General features: G+C 39.9%; 1 protein-coding gene across 1 annotated transcript in view; it reads left to right on the plus strand.

Moving 5' to 3' along the window:
• LOC108875950 (alpha-1,6-mannosylglycoprotein 6-beta-N-acetylglucosaminyltransferase B) overlaps positions 1-22,434 on the plus strand; it is a 102,303-nt gene that overhangs the window by 13,330 nt on the left and 66,539 nt on the right. Inside the window, exon 3 of the mRNA XM_018665181.2 lies at positions 20,294-20,444. Coding sequence (XP_018520697.1) covers positions 20,294-20,444 — 151 coding nt within the window. The remainder of the gene's footprint in view (positions 1-20,293; positions 20,445-22,434) is intronic.

The raw sequence follows: 22,434 nt of genomic DNA on the forward strand, positions 1-22,434 counted from the left end.
TAGCTGTAGAAGAAAACACTATTGGTATGAAGGTACATTATCAGCAGAATGAGAGACAGTATGAGAGATGTCTGTTTCTAATTGCCACACGTGATTTAAATTTTTTAGTCAGCTGGTAGCCAAACAGCTGACTATGGCAACTTGAATGAGCCACTGATGGTTAAATTTGAATGGAACATTTGATGAATCAGCTTATAGAAGGGCAACTTCAGTGCTCTGTCTGACCTAACACTATGCTATTCTCTGTTTTTGTGACAGTCCCTGTGCTCCTAGTGCTCACAATCATCAGCATTTAAAATAGATTCCTGCATCCTGTCACAATAACCAAAGCACCAAAGCATATATTCTTCTATATTCTCTACCTTTTATCAATTTTTATATCTCTACCCACAAGCACAGTATGTTGGAACTTAGCTGTATCTGTTGAACATACCTGTGCCATCCATATGTATAACTTCTCCCCAACTTTGTTTCCCCTCTGTGCAAACTTCAGGCCATTCACCGTGTTATTCCATCCTTAGCCCGTTCCTAACACCAATACATATTAATGAGAAAGCCTATCCAATTCCCAAGTAGAGAGGGCCATTGTTCTGACCTAAGTGCTATTACCCAGCCGTAAATGAGAAATTTCTCCACAGCACATTATATTATGGTTATGTCTCTGGGAAGGTTACTCTGCAGCAATATGCTGTCTCAATTACCCAGCCTGCATCAAGCTTTGTCTACAGGTCGCTAGCTCATCATTTCCTCTGCCATAAGCTGGTTATTTTCCTGGGTCCTGATAGTGTCATACTCAGGCGTGCTTGTGCTTCCTTTCTGCAGATATACACTAATGGTGTTTACGAAGCCATGGCCTCTGTTGCCTAACAGTTTTGGGAAGACTACCGCTTGTAATATGTCTGTGTTGACAATAAAGGCAGCTGCATTTTTCTGCTTTCTTTACTGGTGTGGCTGATAAGGCCATAAAAGCACACCAAGCATGACTTGAGATTATTTCTTTTCTCAAGCCACCTCTTTCCCCCACCTCTCTCTCTCCTTCGCCTCCAGCTTCTCATTCTCTCTCATTTCTTTCCCTCAGAGATGAATATATTAAGTGCCCGGTGTGAGACTGAATAATTGTAGAGTAGCTCTAGCTTTTTCTTTGTTTCTTCAGCTCACTTCTGCCTATTCCTCTGCTCCCCTTTTTTCCCCTGCCTATGTTGAATGCAGTTGGAGAGTTCCTCCACAGCCAAAAAGACGCTTCTGCCTTTGTCTGATAAGTGACAGTAATGATCGCTGCAATGCAGGGAAATTCATTTATTAGACACTAAGTGTATAGTGGGAGGGTGATGAAAAGGCAAAGAAATAATGGTTTCTGAACCATCGTATCTTCAAAGTGACAGATTTGATTCTAAATAATGAAGCTTGGTTCTAGATGGTTAGTAGACAACCATCAGTTGAACACAGCCCTTCAGAATTTTTTTTCATATGCGGTTGACCCTGCCTTTTGTGTTGTCTTTTTGCCTGTTGACATTTGTTTTGTGATACAGAATACTGATAAGAATGTTATAAACAAGCCATTGGCATGACGTTGGGAAGCCTTTAGGGCCACATTCCACCTGGTTGTGTATTTTGTGTCTGTCTTTTGAACAGTGCATTGTCTTCAGGAAAATATACAAAGAAAGACTGCCTTGTTGCAAAGAATGAGAAGAAGCCACTGTTCTTTCAGCAATAAACAGAGCTCAGGCTTTCAAAGTTTCCATCAATAATGTGGTGGGATAAAGGACTGATTGAAAATCTTTTCTATGTATCTCTTTGAGAATACACGGCACACAGAACACTGCCAAGGAAGGATAGTGGCAACATTCACTTTATCACAGGAAACAGTGGGAAATTGAATTCTGCAGTAGCATTAGTAATCATACCATTAACCAGAGTCTCAGTTGTTTCACAGGCATTATGACAAGTTGTTCAAATACGTCAGTAATATCTGTCAATTAAAATGAAAAAGTGCAAAATGAAACAAATGTAAAGTCAAACTAGAAAACTGAGTGGACTCATTAATGCATGCTATTGTCCTTGTTGCAAGGAGAAACATATGAAAAAGAGCCTTATGGGGGATTTGTGACTGACTGCTGTAAAATTGCCATATGACATGCCACACTCTAATTGTATGCAATACAAAAATGACCCCTGGTAGAAATGGATATAAAGCAGAACTGAGCTGATGTGAGAAATGCATGCATAAGCTACCACAAATAAATTATGTTACCAGCACTAATGTTAGATTAGTGGCACAGTAAATGCCATATACTGTATGTACTGTATCTAAAGTGCTTTGTTGGATACAGTGCTTATGTAGCAGCAACGCATATGAGGGCATGGATGCTATTTCAGGAAACGCTGCAAGGAGGAAGTGACACGTCTCACAGGGCAGCAGAGATGCTGTATAGATAGACAGATGAAGAGAAAACAATGGATGACAGGGATTGCTCTAATAAGAGTTAACCGTGCTCTGCTTGTTTGTTTTGTTTGATTTGCATTGTTTGCTTCATTCACACTGCAGCTCTCCTCTCATCTTTGTCTATATGTCCTCTCATTGTTTTGTCTTTTGCTCTGGCTCCTAGTTTGAGGGCAGTAAATGTAATGTTTATCAGCAGTGCAAGAAGTTGGTTTGGAAGTTTGATGCACTGGGGCGCAACTAGTGCAGCTGGCATTAAATGACTGAAAAGGTGTGGTTAATTGAGAATGATCAGCTGCATGGATATTTTTTTGTCTAATGGATGTTTAGGATGAAATGCCATTCATCGACTGAATGGCATTTACTCTTTTCCAAATGTAAACAATTGGGATTTGTCAGTGTGCAGACATAAAAATCAAAATGAATGCACTCCCTCCCTCTCTCTTTCTCCTAGCTATACTTACATAAACCGTTTCTTAAATCTATGTCTACTATCCAACAGTACTTCACCCCTCCATTGCTGCAAGATGAACACAGAAAACAGTTCTTCCTGACAGGTAGTGGCAGAAAATGAGAGAAGCACAACAGAAAAAAAGACTGTAAAAAGAGAGAGAGAGAGATGAAGAGAAGCTCTGCCGAGTCTCTCTAAGCACTAGACAGGTGGACTTAACCTCATCTAGGTGTGTGTTTGTTGACATGTGTGAGTGTGTTGGTGAAGGCCCTGTCTGCAGCACCTGGGGAGATGAACTGTGTCTGGGCTGTAAAGCTGACTAAAAGGAAAGGAGAGGGATTGCTTAGAGTTCAGGAGTCTGAGGAGGAAGCTCGGTTTAAGGTGAGACGTTTGCATTTTAAAGCAGGGGATACACATGAGCGCAAAGCTAAATTAAGATGCATGTGTGCTGAAAACACATGCATAAACACTGCCTTTTGCACATTCGTCACGCAGTCAGTTGAAATTATGGTCAACCAGTCTGCATCTCTCTTTTCTCCCCTTTGCTTTTCCCTCTCTCTTTCTGTCTGCCACATGACTCGAACACAAACGCACACTTAACACACATGCATCAAGCTTGTCTGTGGTTCTAGTAATCATTTGGCAGTAATAATCACACCGGCAGTGCTGATATTAGCGCTGTTACGTTACACATCTGTCAGCAGTGCGTGATAATGTCATGAAGCTGTTGATGTTTGCCGCCAGTCTTGTCACACACAAACACTCAGAAAAGCTCTACCTGATGGTCGCCTCATCAGCAACATTGCCCAGTAATATTTGTGATAAATTTTGCAAACTAAAGGAGCACAGGAGGTTTTATTTGTGAGGTTTATACTCTTGGGTGGATAATCTCACTTCTCATTTACTGTATGTTACAGAAAAAAAGAATTCAGTGTACCTGTCTCAAACCACTGGCTAGTAGTATCCTAATATATCATAGTTGATAATGTTGCCCAGAGGTATTTATCTTGTGAAATCAGGCATGATGAAGAGAGTATCACATATTGGCCTCATACTGAATGAAAACAAGCACTTCAGTGTTTTACCTAGATGTCCATGCTGCCTGCTGATGGCTTTCCTCCACTCAAGCATCTGTTTAGCAGCTTACTGAAGTGATCTGGTTGCGTGTTTGCTGTACTGCCAAGCTTTGGGCTCTTCCCGTCTCTGGGAAAGTTTAAATGGCATTACCTGTCAGCTACGATGATAGGGCCCATCCATTTCTCAGTAAATAAAAGACGTGCTGAAGCACAACAGAAAAAGCAATTTCTAAAAGGTTTTCCCAAATCTCTCATTCTCTGTTTCTGTCATGTAACATTCAGTAGATTTGTCTGCTGAGAAATGCATCAGGTTTGAATGAGAACAGCTTTAACAAATGCAACCATTTTTCCTTGTCAGAAACACTCACCTTACAATCGATGCGGTGGTGTACAGTCACTTTCCTGGGATTTACAAATGTGTGTTTTTAATCCTGGTCTCCTGAAGCACAAGTTGAGCGGCAGCCTCAGAGGCAAAGCACGAAACACCACTTTCTTATTATAGCTTTTGGCTCACAGTAGTAACCCCAAAATCACTTAATCTTGGCCTGTATGTTAGTGTACTGTGCTGTATGTACGTGGGAGTGTGTACATATGTGGGCATGCTTGCCAACATGTTGTATCTCTGCCTTCATGCATGTGGGTGCGTTGGTCCAGATTTAAATTTCTTTATCTGCCTTTGGGAGATCAAGTTGGATTAATACATTTTGATTAATCACTCTCATTTCCTTAATGGATCCGCCCAAGGCGGCGTCAGTCTCCGTGGCTCCCACTGGACTATCAGTCTGTGCAGAATGAAATGTGTCCGACTCAGCAACCCTGTGGTTCTGTGGAATTTGGTAATACACATATACCTGTAGTTCATGCTGTAGATTATTTACACATGCAAACCAGCCCCAGTGGTCTGATTCTTTCCAAATATATATAGGATATCACATACACACATACAGTGTATGCAGCAACTGCGACTCTCTTTCTCTCTCCCACGCACACGCACATACACACACACCACTATCTATACCCACAAGCTTTCGAAGCAGCTGAGCTCAGACAGTTTAGCAAGTCGATGGAGAAAATTGCCTCAAGCCCCTCAGCACTGCTTTGTGCAAATAAAATCCATGCTGCATTCACATGTAGAAAAAAAATTTCACAGCAATTAAATGTACATCACACTTATTTAAATGTGCCCAGCTGTAGACCAGTGTATATTCCTTTCGTAATCCTGTGAGATGGTTTTGCCCCAAGTACATCATGGATCTTCCTAAGTGTGACCCATTCAGTGGGGGGTCTGTAACACAAACTGCATTGTCCACTTATTATGGAGTGCTTCACACCTGCATCTTCAACCATTAAAGCAGTTTGTCTCATGTGTTTCCCTCACTTAGATCTTATTTCTTGTGTCACCATGCAGGAAAAAATGCTGGCAGAAAGTGTCTGCAGCTGAATAAAGCAATGTCATACTGTCATTACCCGCCCATTCTGCGTTACTGCTGTCAACAATCAGACAAAATCTGTCGAGTTTAAGCTGTGTTGTGCGTGTCTAAGTGGTCACATATCATCATTTGTTGCCAAAGGTGGGGGTGAAGAAATATGTTGCCTCTCTTTGGTGCCAATATATCGACTGTCGTTCTGCGACACTTTAGCCACAGCCATTTCCCCTGTGTAAAGTGGTTCTGTTCTATCCAGTATTACAGCTCTGGAAACAAAGGCAAACCACTGAGGGAGAGTTATTACAAAATTACATTATGGCATATTACAAAAATGCCATACATAAATGCCAGACTAAGTTTGAGGTAATCTGTAAACAGTTTCACCAAGTATGCTCAGCATGTATTTAAAAAGAAAAAAGCAAATCTAAGGGATCAGTATCAAGATTGTTTGTTTACATTATGTCTTTAGCTAAATTAAGATTTTTGGAACCCCCAAATATCAATAGCACTATCAGCCTCAAAATTGAATATCGATCAAGCTGTACTGGATGTTAAAAAACTAAAACTCAGTGGTCTATTGAAACATATTCACTATATCTTTAAAAGTCTAAAAAGTAGTGTTTTACTGCACTCTTGGGAAGGAGGTGGCGATCCTCCTTCACGTTTGAACAAACCACAGATAGATGTAGTCAGAAGTGGTGACGCCCCACGTTGATGTCACAGTGTACTGACCCACCTTGGAGTACACATCTACATCACTGTGACAAGGTGAAGAGTTAAATCACTGGAGGTCAGCGAAAAACTAAACTGTTGAGACTGCAAAAAAGATTTTTTGATTTAAAAATAATTTAACACTAACTTACATTTATATGATTTTGTGTGACTGCTCCTCTTCAAAGAGACTTAGTTGGTATTGTTAGACAGAAAGGTGGCAGGCTGCTGTATAACAATGTGACTGAATGGCGGCACAAAAAGAGGGTGAGTCTCACAGTGTAATGGTGCTCAAGCAAGCAGAATAACAAAAATAATTTATGTATTTCAACTCTAAGAGAAAAAACTTTGCAGGGCATATATTAGTCTCTGTTTAAGTGTCTTTTGTACATCATTATGCCTCGAAAAATGGAGGTAGCAGAAAACACACAAGTACACAGACTTATTAAATATGCCACACACAATGAACTGGTAATGCAATTATATATTTATTCGCCTTCGCATTCACACACATAGGAACAACACAAACACACTAGGCACTGTCTAGTCGCTATCATCAATATTTCAAAAGAACATCATCCTCAGCACAGAGGAATTAATAAATAATTGATTAGCCATCCTGTGGGATTCAGTATGTGTGTTCTTTGCATGCATGGTGTTACCATTACCATGCTGTGCCTCTGTGCGGATGTGAGTGTAGTGTGCACACATGTTTCCAGTGGGCCAAGTGTAATCATTGCACACTTTCACCTTTAAGTGGCCGGCAATGCTATCAACACAGCACTCACTTTGTTCAGAATCTCCGCCACAATAGCTAACATCTCACCTCTTCATCAGCATCAACTTCAGCATTAGCAGAATAAAACACAGTAGCATTTCAGGTAGCTGGAAGATAATGCAATTAGGCAGAGACCGCAGAGCCTCAGCTGCAAATAGAGGCTTATTGAAGCTGACATGGCTGTCAGATTAGGCTGGGAGGGAGACAGATCAGAGTCTGAGCTTTAGTGTGTATATACATATATATATATATATATATATATATATATATATATATATATATATATATATGTGTATATGTGTGTGTGTGTGTGTGTGTGTGTGTGTGTTGATTTGTGCACTTATGTGTGAGTGTTTGGGTGTGTGTGAGAGACCGTGTCAAATGGGAAGAGAGGTCACTTTTGTCCTAGTCCACTTGAATACAAACCTATTAGGGCCTCTGTCATTTGGCCTAGTTTCTACTGCATTTCTTTCGATTTCAGTTTGTTTGGTTTCTTGCCCTCATTGTTTATTCTGCTATTATCCTCAGCTGCAGATTTCAAATCAAATCGAGTTCTTATATATTTTAATTGCTCTTTCAATTAACTTTACTCTGCTCAGATTTCACACTGTGCTGGCAAGAGGGTGTAACAGAAGTCTGTAATGGATCAGGATATTTTAATCTTTCACACATTTTTTCCACAGCCACAATTCAGTGATTCAGTTTTGTACAAGCTGTAACCAAAATTTATAACCCCACATGTATTCAACTAAAATTCATGGGGATAAATGAAGCTCTGATTGGCAAAATTTATATCGATATCTCAATCATTTATTTAATCGCTTTCTAATGATCATAATAGAAGCTACAAAATCATACAGGACTCATACAGGGTGCGATAGCCTACTAATTTGAATACTGTATTACATTGTATAGAAACAAACACCTGTGTCCACTGTAGTCTTATCCAATCAAACCTAAGTCAGCAAAAAGAGTTAATAACCTTGATAGAGCATGTACTGCTTTTGCTGTAATGAGGTGGAAAATACACATAGATAAGGTTTGTATCAATTATACATAAAATTGTAATAAAAGTGTTTCATTATTTAGTGCAGATTTGAGTGCAGCTACCTGCTGCTAGCTGAGTTTCCTGAAAATTTAAACAGTGCCCCCTGTTTTCTCATTTACGTGTCTTAGGGAAAACAACATTTGCTGCTTTAAAATTCCAACAGCAAGTGAAAGTTTAGAAGTTAACACTTGCAAAAAGCATTCGGGGCTGTTCCAGCAAAATGCTGTTGTTTATCCCTTTTTTTAGGAGCAGCATAGAAGCTGCTAACAAGATGTATGTTTGCCACAAAACATTTCTTGGGGTTTAGGGAAATCACATTTTCCCAGTCTGAATGAACTGAAGTCAGTATGAACAGCTGGGAAAAAAAAGAAATATGTGCAATCGACCAGTGTTTTTCCACATTACAGGCAACAACTGTGTTGTGACTCTGAAGTGTGTTGTTCATTTTCTATTTTGGCTCTGTAGAACACATGGCACAGTTGTTGCTGTTGGCTAAAAGCCTTCAGATAAACACCTTTTGCACTGTACACCTAAACTGCCCCCAACCCAGCTGTTCATTTCGACTGTAAACATTTGTATATCCCCAGTTTGCAACACGGCCTCTCAGTATCACAAGGCCAGATGTCCGTTCTGGCTCCAAGAGCGGTATTTCTTTCCTCTCTCACACATGGTTTCACCAGTCCTTTGCTTCATTACCTGTGAGTCAGAGTAAATAACGGCATGAGTGAAGGTGCCAGGGAGCTGAAGTGTGCCATCGAGCAAATGAAAAAAAAAAAAAAAAAAAAACAGCTTCTGCCAAAACTCTCAAAGCCTTGACAGATGCTAATTTATCTGCTGAGGGTTGAGTTATAGAGACAAACACTCATAGGTCCACAGAGAGAAAGAGGAAGAGACTATTAGATAGGATTTAAGGGGAATCAGGAGCAAGAGATGCCAGGAAGGAAAGCTGGGAATAGCGAGGATAAAGAATCTGTGAGCACATGAAATAGAGGAAGAGAGAGAAAACAGAGACAATGGACAGAAAGATTATTGAGAGGTTACAGAACAGATTGATTTCAGGAGAGTGAATGTATTGCATAATATACTCCACCATACAGGATGAGAGAGGCAAAAAGTGATGAGAAAATCTTTTTTGTTCCACATTACACATAATCACCATATAAACCTGCCCTCTGGCATATAATGGCTCTTATACAACAGTTGCCAAAACATGTTGTCTGAAATTGTTGCACAGAAAGTACAAGAGAGGTAAAAAGTTATGGATGAAGGTGAGAATGAGTGACTGTCCTCTTAGTCATCACAAAGCCTAGCAGCAGATGTTACCTGCTGCCAGCTCAATTCATTGCTAGAAAGCACAACTGAGAACACATAGCCTCCAAGTTGTTATGTACAATAAAGTAAATGAAAGGGGAGACATTGAGGAAAGTGAAAGCGTGGTATTAGGAAGTTCCCATCCATGCCAATTTTACGTTTCTTATTTTCAGTTTCTTGCCTGATGCTAGCATCACTTCTTCTGTGAATGTGACACTGGCCTCTGGCAAGCACCTTGTTATTTCTGAAGAGCCAATGAATGACTGATCCACTTGTCTTGAACCAGCTTTACTGCTGTCCTTCTCTTTCTCTTCCTTCTCTGTCTTATCCTTCCCTTAGGGTTGCAATGTAACCATGTTTCATTGTGATGTTGATTGATAGGAGGCATTCGGGTGATGAAGTGAAAGATAGTGGAGACGCAGAGAAGATGCAGTGCATACAATTACTGCCTAGGGCTTGGACTTCATCACACACATGCACAAAATTTGACCATACCATACACAAACGTGAGCATCTTTCCTTTTTTGAACATGTTGAACGTTTTTACAAACTTGTTGAATCTAATTATGATTCATCTATTTGTCCCCCGCTAAGAGTTTCCATTATTTATTTTATACAGTACAATGAGCTTCACAGAACAATGGCAACCAAAAAAAAGCAGTCTAATTTGTCTAACAGTATTTTTGTTTGCACAATGCAACCACCTCAACAAAACTGAGAAGAAAGGGAATCTTATACCCAACGCAAAGCGGCACCAAGTGCAATGCAAGTGTCTTTGCTAGTTTCTGACTGACATAGTTTTCTCATCTGAAAAAGCGCATTGGGACAGCCCTAAATGCTCAGTTTAGATAATGGGTGGATGGATGGATGGATGGATGGATGGATGGATGGATGGATAGATAGATAGATAGATAGATAGATAGATATTAGCCTGCTGTTAATTGATGCAGTGTTATACACAATGTAAATGCTCACAAGTCATTAATGTGGGAAATCTGTTGGAAAACATCTGGACAGTAGGATATATCCCACAGATACATTTTTGGTCTGCTCCCTCATCTTTCCTGGAAATTTCTCGGTGACACAAAGTGACATCTAAGGTCCTCTCATACACACACACTTGCCTACACACTGTAAGCCAAATATGTACACTCAGTCACAGTGAAAAGGTCATGTCACACATATTTCCTGTCTACATTCTTGCATACCTCCAACATGCACACATACACAATCGCACACTTTAAACTCCACCTCTCCATCTCTGCCAGTCTGAGAGTACAACACAACGCTCTGTCACACTAACATAGATTGACATGGTTGTGGTGAAAGGAGCCCCTGCAGCTACGTGTCTCTGAACAGCAGAGCTGTGCTGAACTAGTGAAAGTCAACAGAGAAATTCTTTTTGAGGGACAGCGACTTTAGAAGGCGGTGGAAATGGTAATGAGGGTCACCGCTTGTTTCCGGCAAGCTTGTCAGAATGAGTACACTTGCTTGTATGTTTTCATGTGGGGTGTGTGTGTATTTGCAATCAAAACGGAGGTCATCCCTTGTAAATGTCACTACTCTTTCCAACAGATAAACACTGCATTGCTCGCGTGTAACAAAGTCTAATGCCATCTGATGAAGAAATGCTTTGTTTTGTACTCCATTTGATATTGTAGTCTGAACCAGAAATCGCTATCACCCCATTTCATCACAGTTTCATCAAGAAACAAATACGCCCACACACGCAGACACACTGAGCTTGTCAACAGATTAACCTTTCATGCTGCATATGTGTATATGCAATTTGGTCTCTATTCAAATATTGTTTTTTTTTTTTTGTCTTGCTCAAGTGCTTTGTGTGGGTGTGGGTGAGTGTGTCTGCAAGCTCAGTGATTCCAGTTTTTCATCCTCTGTCATCATTATGAGATAAACTGATAAATCAAGATGACAGAGAGCGAAAGAGTGAAAATTAAAGAGAAAGAGTGAGAGATAAGAGGAAGAATATAAAAAGATATTGCAGGTGTGAGAAGAGCAGAAAATATTAAAAGGAGAGAAGGATCTTGTCCACTTGGAGTGTGACATCTTGAAAACAAAAACTACAATTCAAGTAAAATAGCAGCTTACGGAGGCTCTGTGAGCAAAGAGAATTTAGGAGAGGAGGGGGAAGAGGATGAGGGTTAAATCTGTCGAGACTCGAAGAGCTAGATTACAGCCATACACAGAATCTTTCTTCATCCCACTCTCAATCACTTTGAAACAGAGCAGCACTCAAAAGAGAAGTGACAGAAAACTGTCAGCATTAATAGGCATTGTGGCTGTCTCTCCTTCTTTATGTCTTTTAATATCCTCTCATCTGTCCCATCTCCCTTCATGAAATCCAATTTGCCTTGACATCATTGAGTGAATGGTGAGAAAATGTCAAAACCAAATGAACAATAAATATTTCAAAAGCTGAACCAAGAGGGGGAATTAAGACGGAGCCAAGATTTTTTTTTTCTTTTTTCACCCTCACCATCTGGTTCTATTCTGTTTTATTCTATTTCATTCAATGCTGTGGGGTACAAAATAGCTTATTGATCATCCCATCATTTCTGGTCTTACATCTTATTAAATTGTCTTTTAGATCATTGGTATTCATTGTGTTTACTTTATTGCCAACGCAATGTTTCACTTCCTTCATGCTTCATTTGTTGCATTTTCATTAGCCTAAGCCCCGCTCCCACCGTATACTTTCATTCCGAGTGTGCAGCTAAAAAAACCTCCATCCCACTCTTTTCCGTCTGCGCTCAGTCCTGCCGTTCTTTAGCTAATGAACAGCAGAGCTCCTACGCCATAATAATTAAACTGCATGTAAATTGCAGTAATTGAATGTGGGTGGGGGAAATGAGGAGAGGAGATGCACTGGAGATTGGAGTGGTAGCGGGGCATTAAGCACCACTCTGTCTGTCTGTACATCCGTCTGTCTGTCTGTCTGTCTGTCTGTCTGTCTGTCTGTCTGTCTGCCTGCCCACCGGGGGTTGAGCAAGGAGTTTTACTGGTGATTGTTTCGTTTCCCTTACTGCAGAGGGAGAGGGAGGGTGAAGTAGTGGGGGAGGATGAAGAATCAGGTTAAGGAGTAAGAACAAGGCATGAGGAGGATGATGATGAGAGAAAGATGAGGGTGAGGGAATAGAAGGAAAAGGGGTGGGAGGAGGGTGAAGATGAAGTGGGGGAGAAATGAGGAGTATGCTGTGGTCAACCTGCATCATGTTTGAATTAGTATGTATGCAAGTGGATTGCGTCAAGTCTCTCCTTAACCTGAGGAGCCGTGGCAGACTCTTGGTAAGGATGTCATCTCCAAACAAATCCTGGAGCTGACGGTGAATAATGGGAAACAACAGGCAGGACACCATGACAGCACCCATGGTGATTTTCCTGGGACTGCATTTTCTGAGTCACAGCTGGAAGCCCTGCATTCAAATTATATTCACTCACTGTGATGGAATATCTGAAACAAAACATTTACGAGCCCACAGAGTTATTAAGCACCGATGAAACATCTCTTAATGTATCATGTTAATTCATCATTTCGAGTCTTAATGCCCTGATTTTCAGCCTAGAGAGACAGGTATCTATTTTTTTTTTTTTAGATACTGACTTCAAGATGTAAAATAACATCACAGTTTTATTTTTGGGTGATGGATGTCAGTGTTTAAGTAGCTTTCAGTCATGTCTGCCATTCTGTGTGTGTGTGCATGTATGCGTGTTTTAGTGTGTGTGCTCCCGTGACAAAATGACATCGGTCTCCAGTTAATTTAGCTGTGTCAACTCCTATCCAGCAGGCCCTTCTGTCAGCATTCATCAAACCACAAATGGTTTTCTTCTCATGAATATTCAACCCGCCCACCCCACCCCCCAGCCAATCAAAACACCATCCGGTTCTGGAACACATTATACCTCATGCACGCAGATGTATGTGTGTGTATGTGTGGTCACGTATGAGTAAGTCAGTCATCATGCATAGTGTGTTCAACTACAACCACACTTGAAAGATACGATCGTATAGGCACTTGCACAGAGCTGCACGCACATGCGCACACACACACACACACACACATACACAAATGATAGGCTGACTCACCGTAGGAAGGTTTATAGTTCAGAGCTGTCTCACAAACCCACCACATATCAAATGATAGAGAGTTTGCTTCGAGACAGTTATATTTTCAAAGACAGAGCTTGATCGTGTTTGAGATGTGGAGACAGGGAAACGTTTTCAAAGTGCCATAACTCCGCTCCAGGTGAATACTCATTCCTCTTAGTTTTTCCACATCAGATTTCATAGTTTTCAAAATGCTGTTTTTACATAATCATGCGGTATTTGATTAGTAGTTATAGACTGTCAGTATTAATTGTTCCCTCCACTTTGGCTTTACTAATCTAAACCTCACTGAATTAAGAAGAAACACATGTTGTCATGTTATTTTGCATTCATAATTTGTGCAGTTTAATTTAGTTTAATTCAATTAGCCATGGAAAAAAGCAGAGAAATCCACCCCTGCACCCTGCTGCCCTCTCTGTGACCTCTGTCCTTTTTACAAGCACAGATGCGCATACACATACTCACACAGGCTGCTAGAGCACCTCGGGGCACAATCACATACTTTTAATGGAAGGAACCCTACTGCTTTAAATCCTTTTTTTGCTCAGTATTCAACAGTAATGGAGGAATCCATTGTATTTCACCCCATACACATACATGCCTTAGTCACAGACATACTTATATACTGTACAAACACACCCCTGCTTTTCTTGTCTTCTTTTATGTGACACCCTACTGTGCAGAGAGATGAAAAAAAAAATTTTTTTTCGATAGTGCAGTTGACACAGACAAATGCTGTTCCCAGCTGGGGTGAAATGTGAATTTTTGAACTTAGTAACATAAAAGGATTTGATGGAGGGAAGTCATAGCTATTTTATGTTGTGTGACACTTTCTGTCATTCCCATTACCATAAAGTCAAGCAGACGGACACGCTGTGGCTATTTCACAAACTTATCTTACAAGTGCGCATATACACATACACACAGAGACACACACACACACTGACTTATTATATTAATTTTAGTATTCTGTATGGAGTCTTAGTGAAGCTGCATCTGGTTGGTAAATTTAATTTCCAGTTACTAATGTTAATTGTTCGCACAGTCAAGATTTGACTGCTTAGAAGCTCAAAATGGTCACAGGAAAAGAGCCAAGTTTTTGTGTAGGCTACAGTATGTGCACACACACATATACACACACAAACAGTCTTTCAGTTTTCAGTGGTCCGTTTAGAGATACTAACAAGAATTCTGTTCACGCTTCACGCATTTCAGACCTCAGGAGAAATATGATGTGCTGTGACACTAAATATTCAGTCCAATATGGTGGCTAAAGCAGAGCAGTGTGTATGTCTGCATATGTGTGTGTGTGTGCGCATGCTGATTTTATCCCACCCTATGCCAGTGGGGGAAGCCAAATACAGCATGAAATAGTATACCAGCAGCTTGGTTCTGTTAGCTTGCTGCTTTCACTCTCATTGAATCATAAGTCTGCATTTATCTTATACACAAACAGGTAGTCACTCAGACAGTATGTCAGCTCTGTGCTGGATTCATGATTGAAGGTCCAAAAACGACTTTGTTTGATCTCTTGAGATAAGTTATTGCTTTATGCATAGTCAATAAGTTGCAGCACATGTCTAATTAATGAATCATACATTTGGTTATTTGGCATTAGTTCAGAAGCCTACATTGTTCTCCCCATTTTTCAGTCTTCCATTTTTTCATCATCAGATTAAAGCATAATCTGCCATTACAGCAGAATTGGAGCTGCAGGGGAGTGACATATCAATCAGCTTTTAACAAATGAGTGCATGTATTAACGTAACAAGTAACTGACACACAATACATTATCATTGGCACAGCACACAAATACAGGCAACTTCCTACAGTACCTTCCATTGGTCTTGGTTTGAATATTTGCTTTCAGCAGGGATAATTAATATAACTTAGGTCTCAGTGTGTCATGCTGCAAGTGAAATTTTTATCATGAGTGTGTATGACGGCATTTGCAATGCAGATTTTCCAAATGTACAAATGTATATTCATAGGATGGATGGAATTTTTTAAGTTGAACAGAAGGTGAAAACACCATCCGCTCAAGAGCTCAAAGGAGGTTTCTCTAACACAGGGAAGACATGCCAGTGAACTCTTATCTGGATGTTTCTGACATCTGTGGTGCCACTTATGGTCCCATTTAAGTTACTAATTCCACTTTTATTTCAACACAACAATTAGACTTGATAGGCATTTGGCTCTTTTGTGGTCAGTAAATTGCATTGCTTTACAAAGAGTGGAATCTGCTGATAAGCTATTGTGCTACATTACAAATACATTGTGATTAACAATGAAGTGACTGCTTTTTTCCCCCCATCCTCTTAAAGCCGATTCTCCACCATGCAAGGTTTTCCTCTGACGTCAGAGCTGTTAATGTACTGAGTGGTCAGAACTGGTCAAAACATTGTCGAAGTAATGAGCTAATTTGTGCAGCAGTGAGAGTCCCATGAGAGCTCCTTTGTTGATTTCCATGTAATCTGTGATCAGTGAATGACTGATCAGAATGAGTTTACAAACAATATCCCAAGGCTCAATACAGATACCCAGGGAGTGGAATTAGATGCTACATAGCTTTTTTCACATCCTGATTTTTGCATTTCTGTTATCAGTTTCTCCAGGTACTATTGGGCCTGTAATGTCAAAGTCACCCACCCACCCACACACACTCATTCCTCCACTGCCTTCAAGCTTAAAGGTCAAGCTATCTCCATCTCTGCAGTAATGTTATTGCTGCTATTTATCTTCTTTCTCTTCCATTACATACAGTATCTATGGTCACAATGTCCTTCATTTGCGCATACATTACACAGGTGAGGTCTGAATGAGGTTTCATCTGACAAGGCAGTCATTTTCCTTATAATTGTATCAGTTAAGCAAAGCTATTGGAATATTGGCTCTTGTCCTTTAATTTGGTTTTTGGTCACCTCAGTCAAACACGTTAAAAAGATTCCCTCAGTGTCTTTTATCATGCCACGCAGTGAAATCGCAACAAGGATCAGCTTTTCAAAGGCAGACCTCATTTGTTACAGCTGGTCATTTGCCATCCAGGGGCGTGCAACTTCTGTGACTGAATTCTGACACAAAGATTTGTCAAGAAAAAAAAGACTCACAGAGAACAATTAGCCCCCGACCCGAGATGATATTTGATACATGAGCCTGTGGGAACATATTAAAGATCTATTCATTAACGTTTTGGATCTCTTGTACCTTTAGGCTTTGTTGAATCATTCCTGTTTGCTCATTTTGTTGCACTGCTGAACATCACAGCTGTTTATGGCTGTTATCTATCAGCAAATGTATTGTAATATTTGGTGTTTTCTCTATATATCCTATATACTCTCATATACTGTAATAGTTTCTCAACAGCCAAGTGCAAAGGGAATCACCCATTTTAATCAGTAATTTAAAGTAGCATGATTTGCGCAAACCAAACAAACTCTGAAAGTCTGTGTGGGTGGGGTCATCTAGAAGCTTTTTCTGAGGCTTTGTCAGGAATATAATATCTGGTAGAAGCACTGAATACTGAACGAGCCATTATTTGTTAGACTGTAATCATAAGTTATCATTTTCTCTGCCTGGCCAGAATTTGCTCGACCCCTAACATAGATGCTATCCATTATCAGCCAGTCACAAAGATGTCACCAGAGCGACCCCATCGGCACGCCCTGACACAACGATCCATCACAGGCAAAGGACATGACACTGTCCGTCTCAGACGAATACATCTGTCGCTGTGGAGATAACTCACTGAACTTAGGTTTCCATCTGCTGCTGGAAGCGATTGAGGCAGACAATGACCTTGCATCGGCGCTGTTAGGCGCTGAAGCCCATTGGCTGTAATTGCCTGTCAAGCAGCAGACATGGGGTTTGACAGAGTGGTCGGATAGCGTAATCCAGGTGTTTGCAGTGTCAATATAGGTCCTACCAAGTGCTCTGCTCTGGGAGGCTAGAAGAATACACTCTGACCTTTGTTTCCCTTGTGTCCCAAGCTCTATCCTATTAGGCTGTTTACGGCATCATGTGTGGTTACTTCAGATTTAATGATGGCATCAGACTGAAGTGGACAGATCTCCCTTGGCTCTCTTTACTCTACATTATTATATATTACATTATTATGTGTGACAGTGTTTATATTGTGTTGACTTTTTACATGCTTTGGTTATAATTGCATCTGACATGAAAATGCATCTACAGTGTACTCACTGAAGTCAGTTTTTTATTATTGAAACATAGATTATCATGTCTTTAAAACTGTCATTATTTATAAACACCTCATTTGTCTCATTCACCATCTGCTAGCACCCTGACAGTCCATTTTTGACAAGTGTTGTGTCTTACACTTCACGATTTCTGCCATCTGTCTAATTTGTGTTTGTCGCCTTATTGGATTTGTACGTGCAATGATAAATCCACTAATGACATATTATTAGAGATGCCTCCTGCTCCCATCTACATGTTGTACAGCACATAACCCCCTGTAAAACTGTCTTGACAATTCAGGCTTTTTGTGTTCATTAGAAAGGGCCAAGCTAGCTGTTTCTCCCTGATTCCAGGCTTTACGCTAAGCTAACAGGATCCTGACTGTTACTTCACATTTAGCTTAGATACTAGATACTGTATGAGCGTGGCATCTATCTTCTCATCAAACTCTTAGCAAGAACTTGAATAAGCATATTTACATCAGTGTTGAACTATTCCTTTTACTGAAGACGTTTCTGGCCATTGGGTCGGATTATTGCATCTGATCATCCAAAATACATGTTGAGTCCAGCTTTAAGGATGTCATAGTAGATTAAGGAGGTAGTGTAAAAAGCAGTTGTCTGTATATGGCACAATGAGTTGTAGGTTTATGAGTTGTTTATATGAATGAATATTGCTGAAAAAATAAGCAATGTAAAATATTTCCATATGGTACAATTTACTGCTCTGGTGCTTAGACTAAGCATCTCTCACTACATCTGCTTTATCTCTTTGTAGGTACTACTACTATGGTTTGTTGTTGTTTGTCTTTCATGACTCACCCACTAAAATAAATTTAAGGTGGAATAAAAGGGTAAACAGTGCATTTCTCTTCTTTCTTCCTCTTATTTGAGCCATAATTCTCTCTCTGATTCTTTTTGAGTTTCACCTCTTCCTGTGGGCACTTAAAAATGATGAGTTAGACACATATAGGAGAGATTAATTCTGCAAAGACAGTAAATGAGAAAGCTTTCCATCTGTGTCTCCACCTTTCAGTCACCTTCCCCGTTCTGGGCCATTATGACTGAATTCACAGACACTGTGACCCTGGCAGAGTCAGTGTAATTATTCTTCTAATGAGGTCTGGTGCACCTGTTATGCACTCAGAGTGTATTCTACCTCTCTCACTCACCGTCTCTGCATCTATGCGTGTGTGCTCATTTGTGTTAAGACTCACTTTTCGACTCAGATGGCCAGCGCATTCATCTTTATACACACAGCTACATACACACCCCCTCCTTTCTCTCCACAGAGAGCCCTCTCTGCTGTGCTAGGTGAAAGAAATTGGCCGTCACACAGACACAGACTGAGAAAGAGGCAAGAAAAAGAGAGAGTGCCTCAGTGTAATTAGTTCCTGGCTTTTCATAACACATAGGCTCGGTGAAAGTCTCATTCTCATATCAAAGGGTATCGAAGGATATAAAGGTAAGCCTGTATTCAGACATCAGACTCCCGAGTGTCTGGGTGTCTGGCCTGAACAAAGCCCAGTTTATGACGCGAGATCAAAATACAGCACTGGGCAACATTCTCTGCTGTAGGCAAAGGAAATGAGAATTAAATCTGTGGATACATAGGTTAAAGACTGAGTTAATCAAAGTGTTTTAGACCTTAAGGGCTTTCAGACTTTAAGATGAGGGATAACACACAGGCTCAAGTGAAGAGGAGATGCTCTCATGGGGTTAAAATGGTATTATGGTTGGGGTGGGCTTTGACCTCAGGGACTGTGTGTGTGTGTGTCAGCATACTGGATGTTCAATGTGGCTGCAAAAAATGACATTTGACAACATTACATTAACTTAGAGCAAGTCCCAAAGCAAACATGTAGAGTGAATGAAAAAAAATGAAAAATGTTTGACACACTAAATGACAAAAAACAGCTTGAATAATAATTGGTTCAATATTTTTACATGTAATACAGTAGTATTAGATATATTGAGACAAAGAACAAAATTGAAAGACTTCACAAAGCCTCAGTTCATAAAACTCTCATCTTTATTCTTATGAACAAGGAGTCTAGTTGACTTAAGGTTTTAGGGTATAATGCATGTTAGTTACCCCAAACATTTATTCATGTTGATGGTCTGAAAACTGGTTTAATCAGTGAATTGCACCATATACCAACTAAGTGATGAGTGACAGAGGCAAAAGATGAAACTTTTGTGACTTTTCTTTTAAGTATTGGCTATGACAATGGCAACGTTTGAGTGGGTAAATGGGATGAATCTACTGGTGATACTGTTCTCTACTGCAGCCCTGCTTCATCATTTATGCTATTAGATTTAAAAAAATATTGCCTCATGAGTCCTTTAAACAATTTAGTTTCAGAAGAAATTAATTAAATTTTTCCCAAGAATATTTATTAAATGTTTTCAGCTAAAAGAACACTGGTGGAAGGTAGATTGTGTGTGTTTTCTTACAAATTTTAATTAATTAATTGATTTAATTGATGACTTTTGTATTGTTTGGCACACAAGAGAAGAGAATTTACTTTTCATCTACACTGCAGTGGAGTGCACAGAGACAGTTGTCCAAAACAAAAACCACAGCCAAAATCAACTACAGTGTATGGCGTGCCAGAAGAGCTGCAGGCTTTATGATTAATGCGCATGCTGTTCTGTGAGTATGTACTTCTCTGTCCAGCTTTTCATTCATCTCCTGTCTCTCCTTCCATGTCTGTCTCTCCGTTCAGTGCTGGGAGGCGTGGAATCACGTGGTGTGCTGAGGAAGATCAGTGACATGCTGGAGGTGATTCTGAAGAGGATGGACAGCCTGTCCAAACTCGACAACACCTCCACCACCGACGCACGGCGCCTGGATGAGCTCAGCTCTGCTATCAACAGGTACGCTGAGTTTTTATTTCTTTTTACAGCTTTATTTTCTGTTGGCAATTACCAAAATTCTAGATTACATTAATCAGTACTCTCCATGGTGTAAATGGTTATAGAGAGAATTGTTTATTTTGGTCCCTTTACTTTATTTCTGCATTTATGTTCTTTGAAAATAAAATGGTAAATGATTGGAAAAACTGTGAAGCTCATGAGGTTGGTTCTCATCTGTGAACAGCACACATATTTTCATCATCATCATTCCAACTACAAATGTCAAAATGTTTTGTATTAATAGTAAATACTTACAGTGATAACAAGAGAAGTGTAAAAAAAACAAACAAAAAAACCCTTATCACCTCGACTATCTCATCTTATTGAGACTGGCTTAATGCACTTATAATGACTTACAATGCAGCCATGCATTACTTGTTTTTTCCGTCCTGTGTATTATGGCTTCAATAGTATTAGTTTAGCACTAGATCCTGCTCTTCTTTATGACATCAGTAGTGCTTTGGTCAGTTCAGGTGTATATAAACATAGAGGAGTTGGTTATAGACATGAAACACGATAATGACACTGTCTTATTTAAGTTGTGTTCCTTATTGTTATTCATACTGTACATCACCTCTCTATCTCTACTCTGCTGTAATCACGACACCTATCGTTCCTCCTTTTAACTCTGCACCTTGTATTTCTCTCTCATCTTCACTCACATTTTTTTCTCCTCATACAGTCACTTGTGGAAATTGCTGCCCATTACCTCAAAATCGCTGCTGCAAATAGACAAGTCTTGTATGACCTTGCCGCCACTGCTTTTATCAAACTGCTCCTCTCTTTGCCCCCTTAGTGCCAAAACATCCAATTTGTCTTTTTCTGTCTAACATTCTCCCTCATTCCGACTTTCATTTTCAAACAGCCTGTCTAAACTTGGTGCAGCAGGAGTGATGTGATACACACTGACAGAAATCCCCTCACTTCCTTGAACTTTGTTAAATGATCCTGGATAAACGCTAAGGTTCAGATCTGCACCGAGGCACTAGAGCGGAAGGATGGAACGATTAATATGGTCTGGCGTTGGTGTTAACTGCAATCAATGTCTAGTAATGGGCTGTTTAATGTGGAGGAAGCAGTTCTACTCTCAGGCTACAGGGTGTAGCTCTGTCTATTGTCAGGGACTCTAACCAGGGTGGTACATGCATGTGTAACTGGAACAGAAATCAATCTGCAGTTATTGCTTCGAAAGGGGCAGTTTGGGTGGATAGAGGGTTATGGTCAGGGTGTAATTAGGGTCAAATACAAGAGCTGAAATCGATATTGTGTAACTATCCTCTTTTAAATAGAATGGTGAACAGTTTGCCCTTAACCACCAGACTTGTTGTCAGCCTACAACTTTGTAAATAAATAACAGATACATATTTTAATGTCTCTCTAAATTAGTTGAACATGATAGGATTATACCTCACTATTACCCCATCTTATGTCATATGGGGCATAATATTTGTTATTGTATTGAACTTTCCATAATTAGTGCTTATTATTTTTACGTTATCATTTAAACATATCAGCACATTATGCTGCATTCTTGTTGCGTGTGATGGAAGGTAGAGATGGGAAGGAATTTCTGTATTTGTACTCACATTGTTTGAACAAATGAACAGAACAACTAAAGGTTTATTTGCAGGGTTAATTGCTTATGTAGCCTTGCAACAGTATGCTATTTATCATGAATAATAATCAACAACAGTCATATTTTCTATGAATGGTCATATAGTCATACACAGTATATATAGGCATTTCTTTCTGAATGAATCAAGCCATGGTCCCAGTTTCCAGAGTTTGTCTTTCTTTTCCGTCTCTTTCAACACCGTCAAGTTGTTTACAAAATATAATCATGTCAACAGAGATTGGAATCTGTAGCGTGACATCACATGAGAAACGGGTGTACCGGATATCTGTCTCCCAATACATATGGACTAGTTAATTTTCACTTTCACTGAATCTG

This window comes from Lates calcarifer, linkage group LG5 (assembly GCF_001640805.2).
Source record: "Lates calcarifer isolate ASB-BC8 linkage group LG5, TLL_Latcal_v3, whole genome shotgun sequence".
In the NCBI taxonomy this organism is placed as follows: Eukaryota; Metazoa; Chordata; class Actinopteri; family Centropomidae; genus Lates; species Lates calcarifer.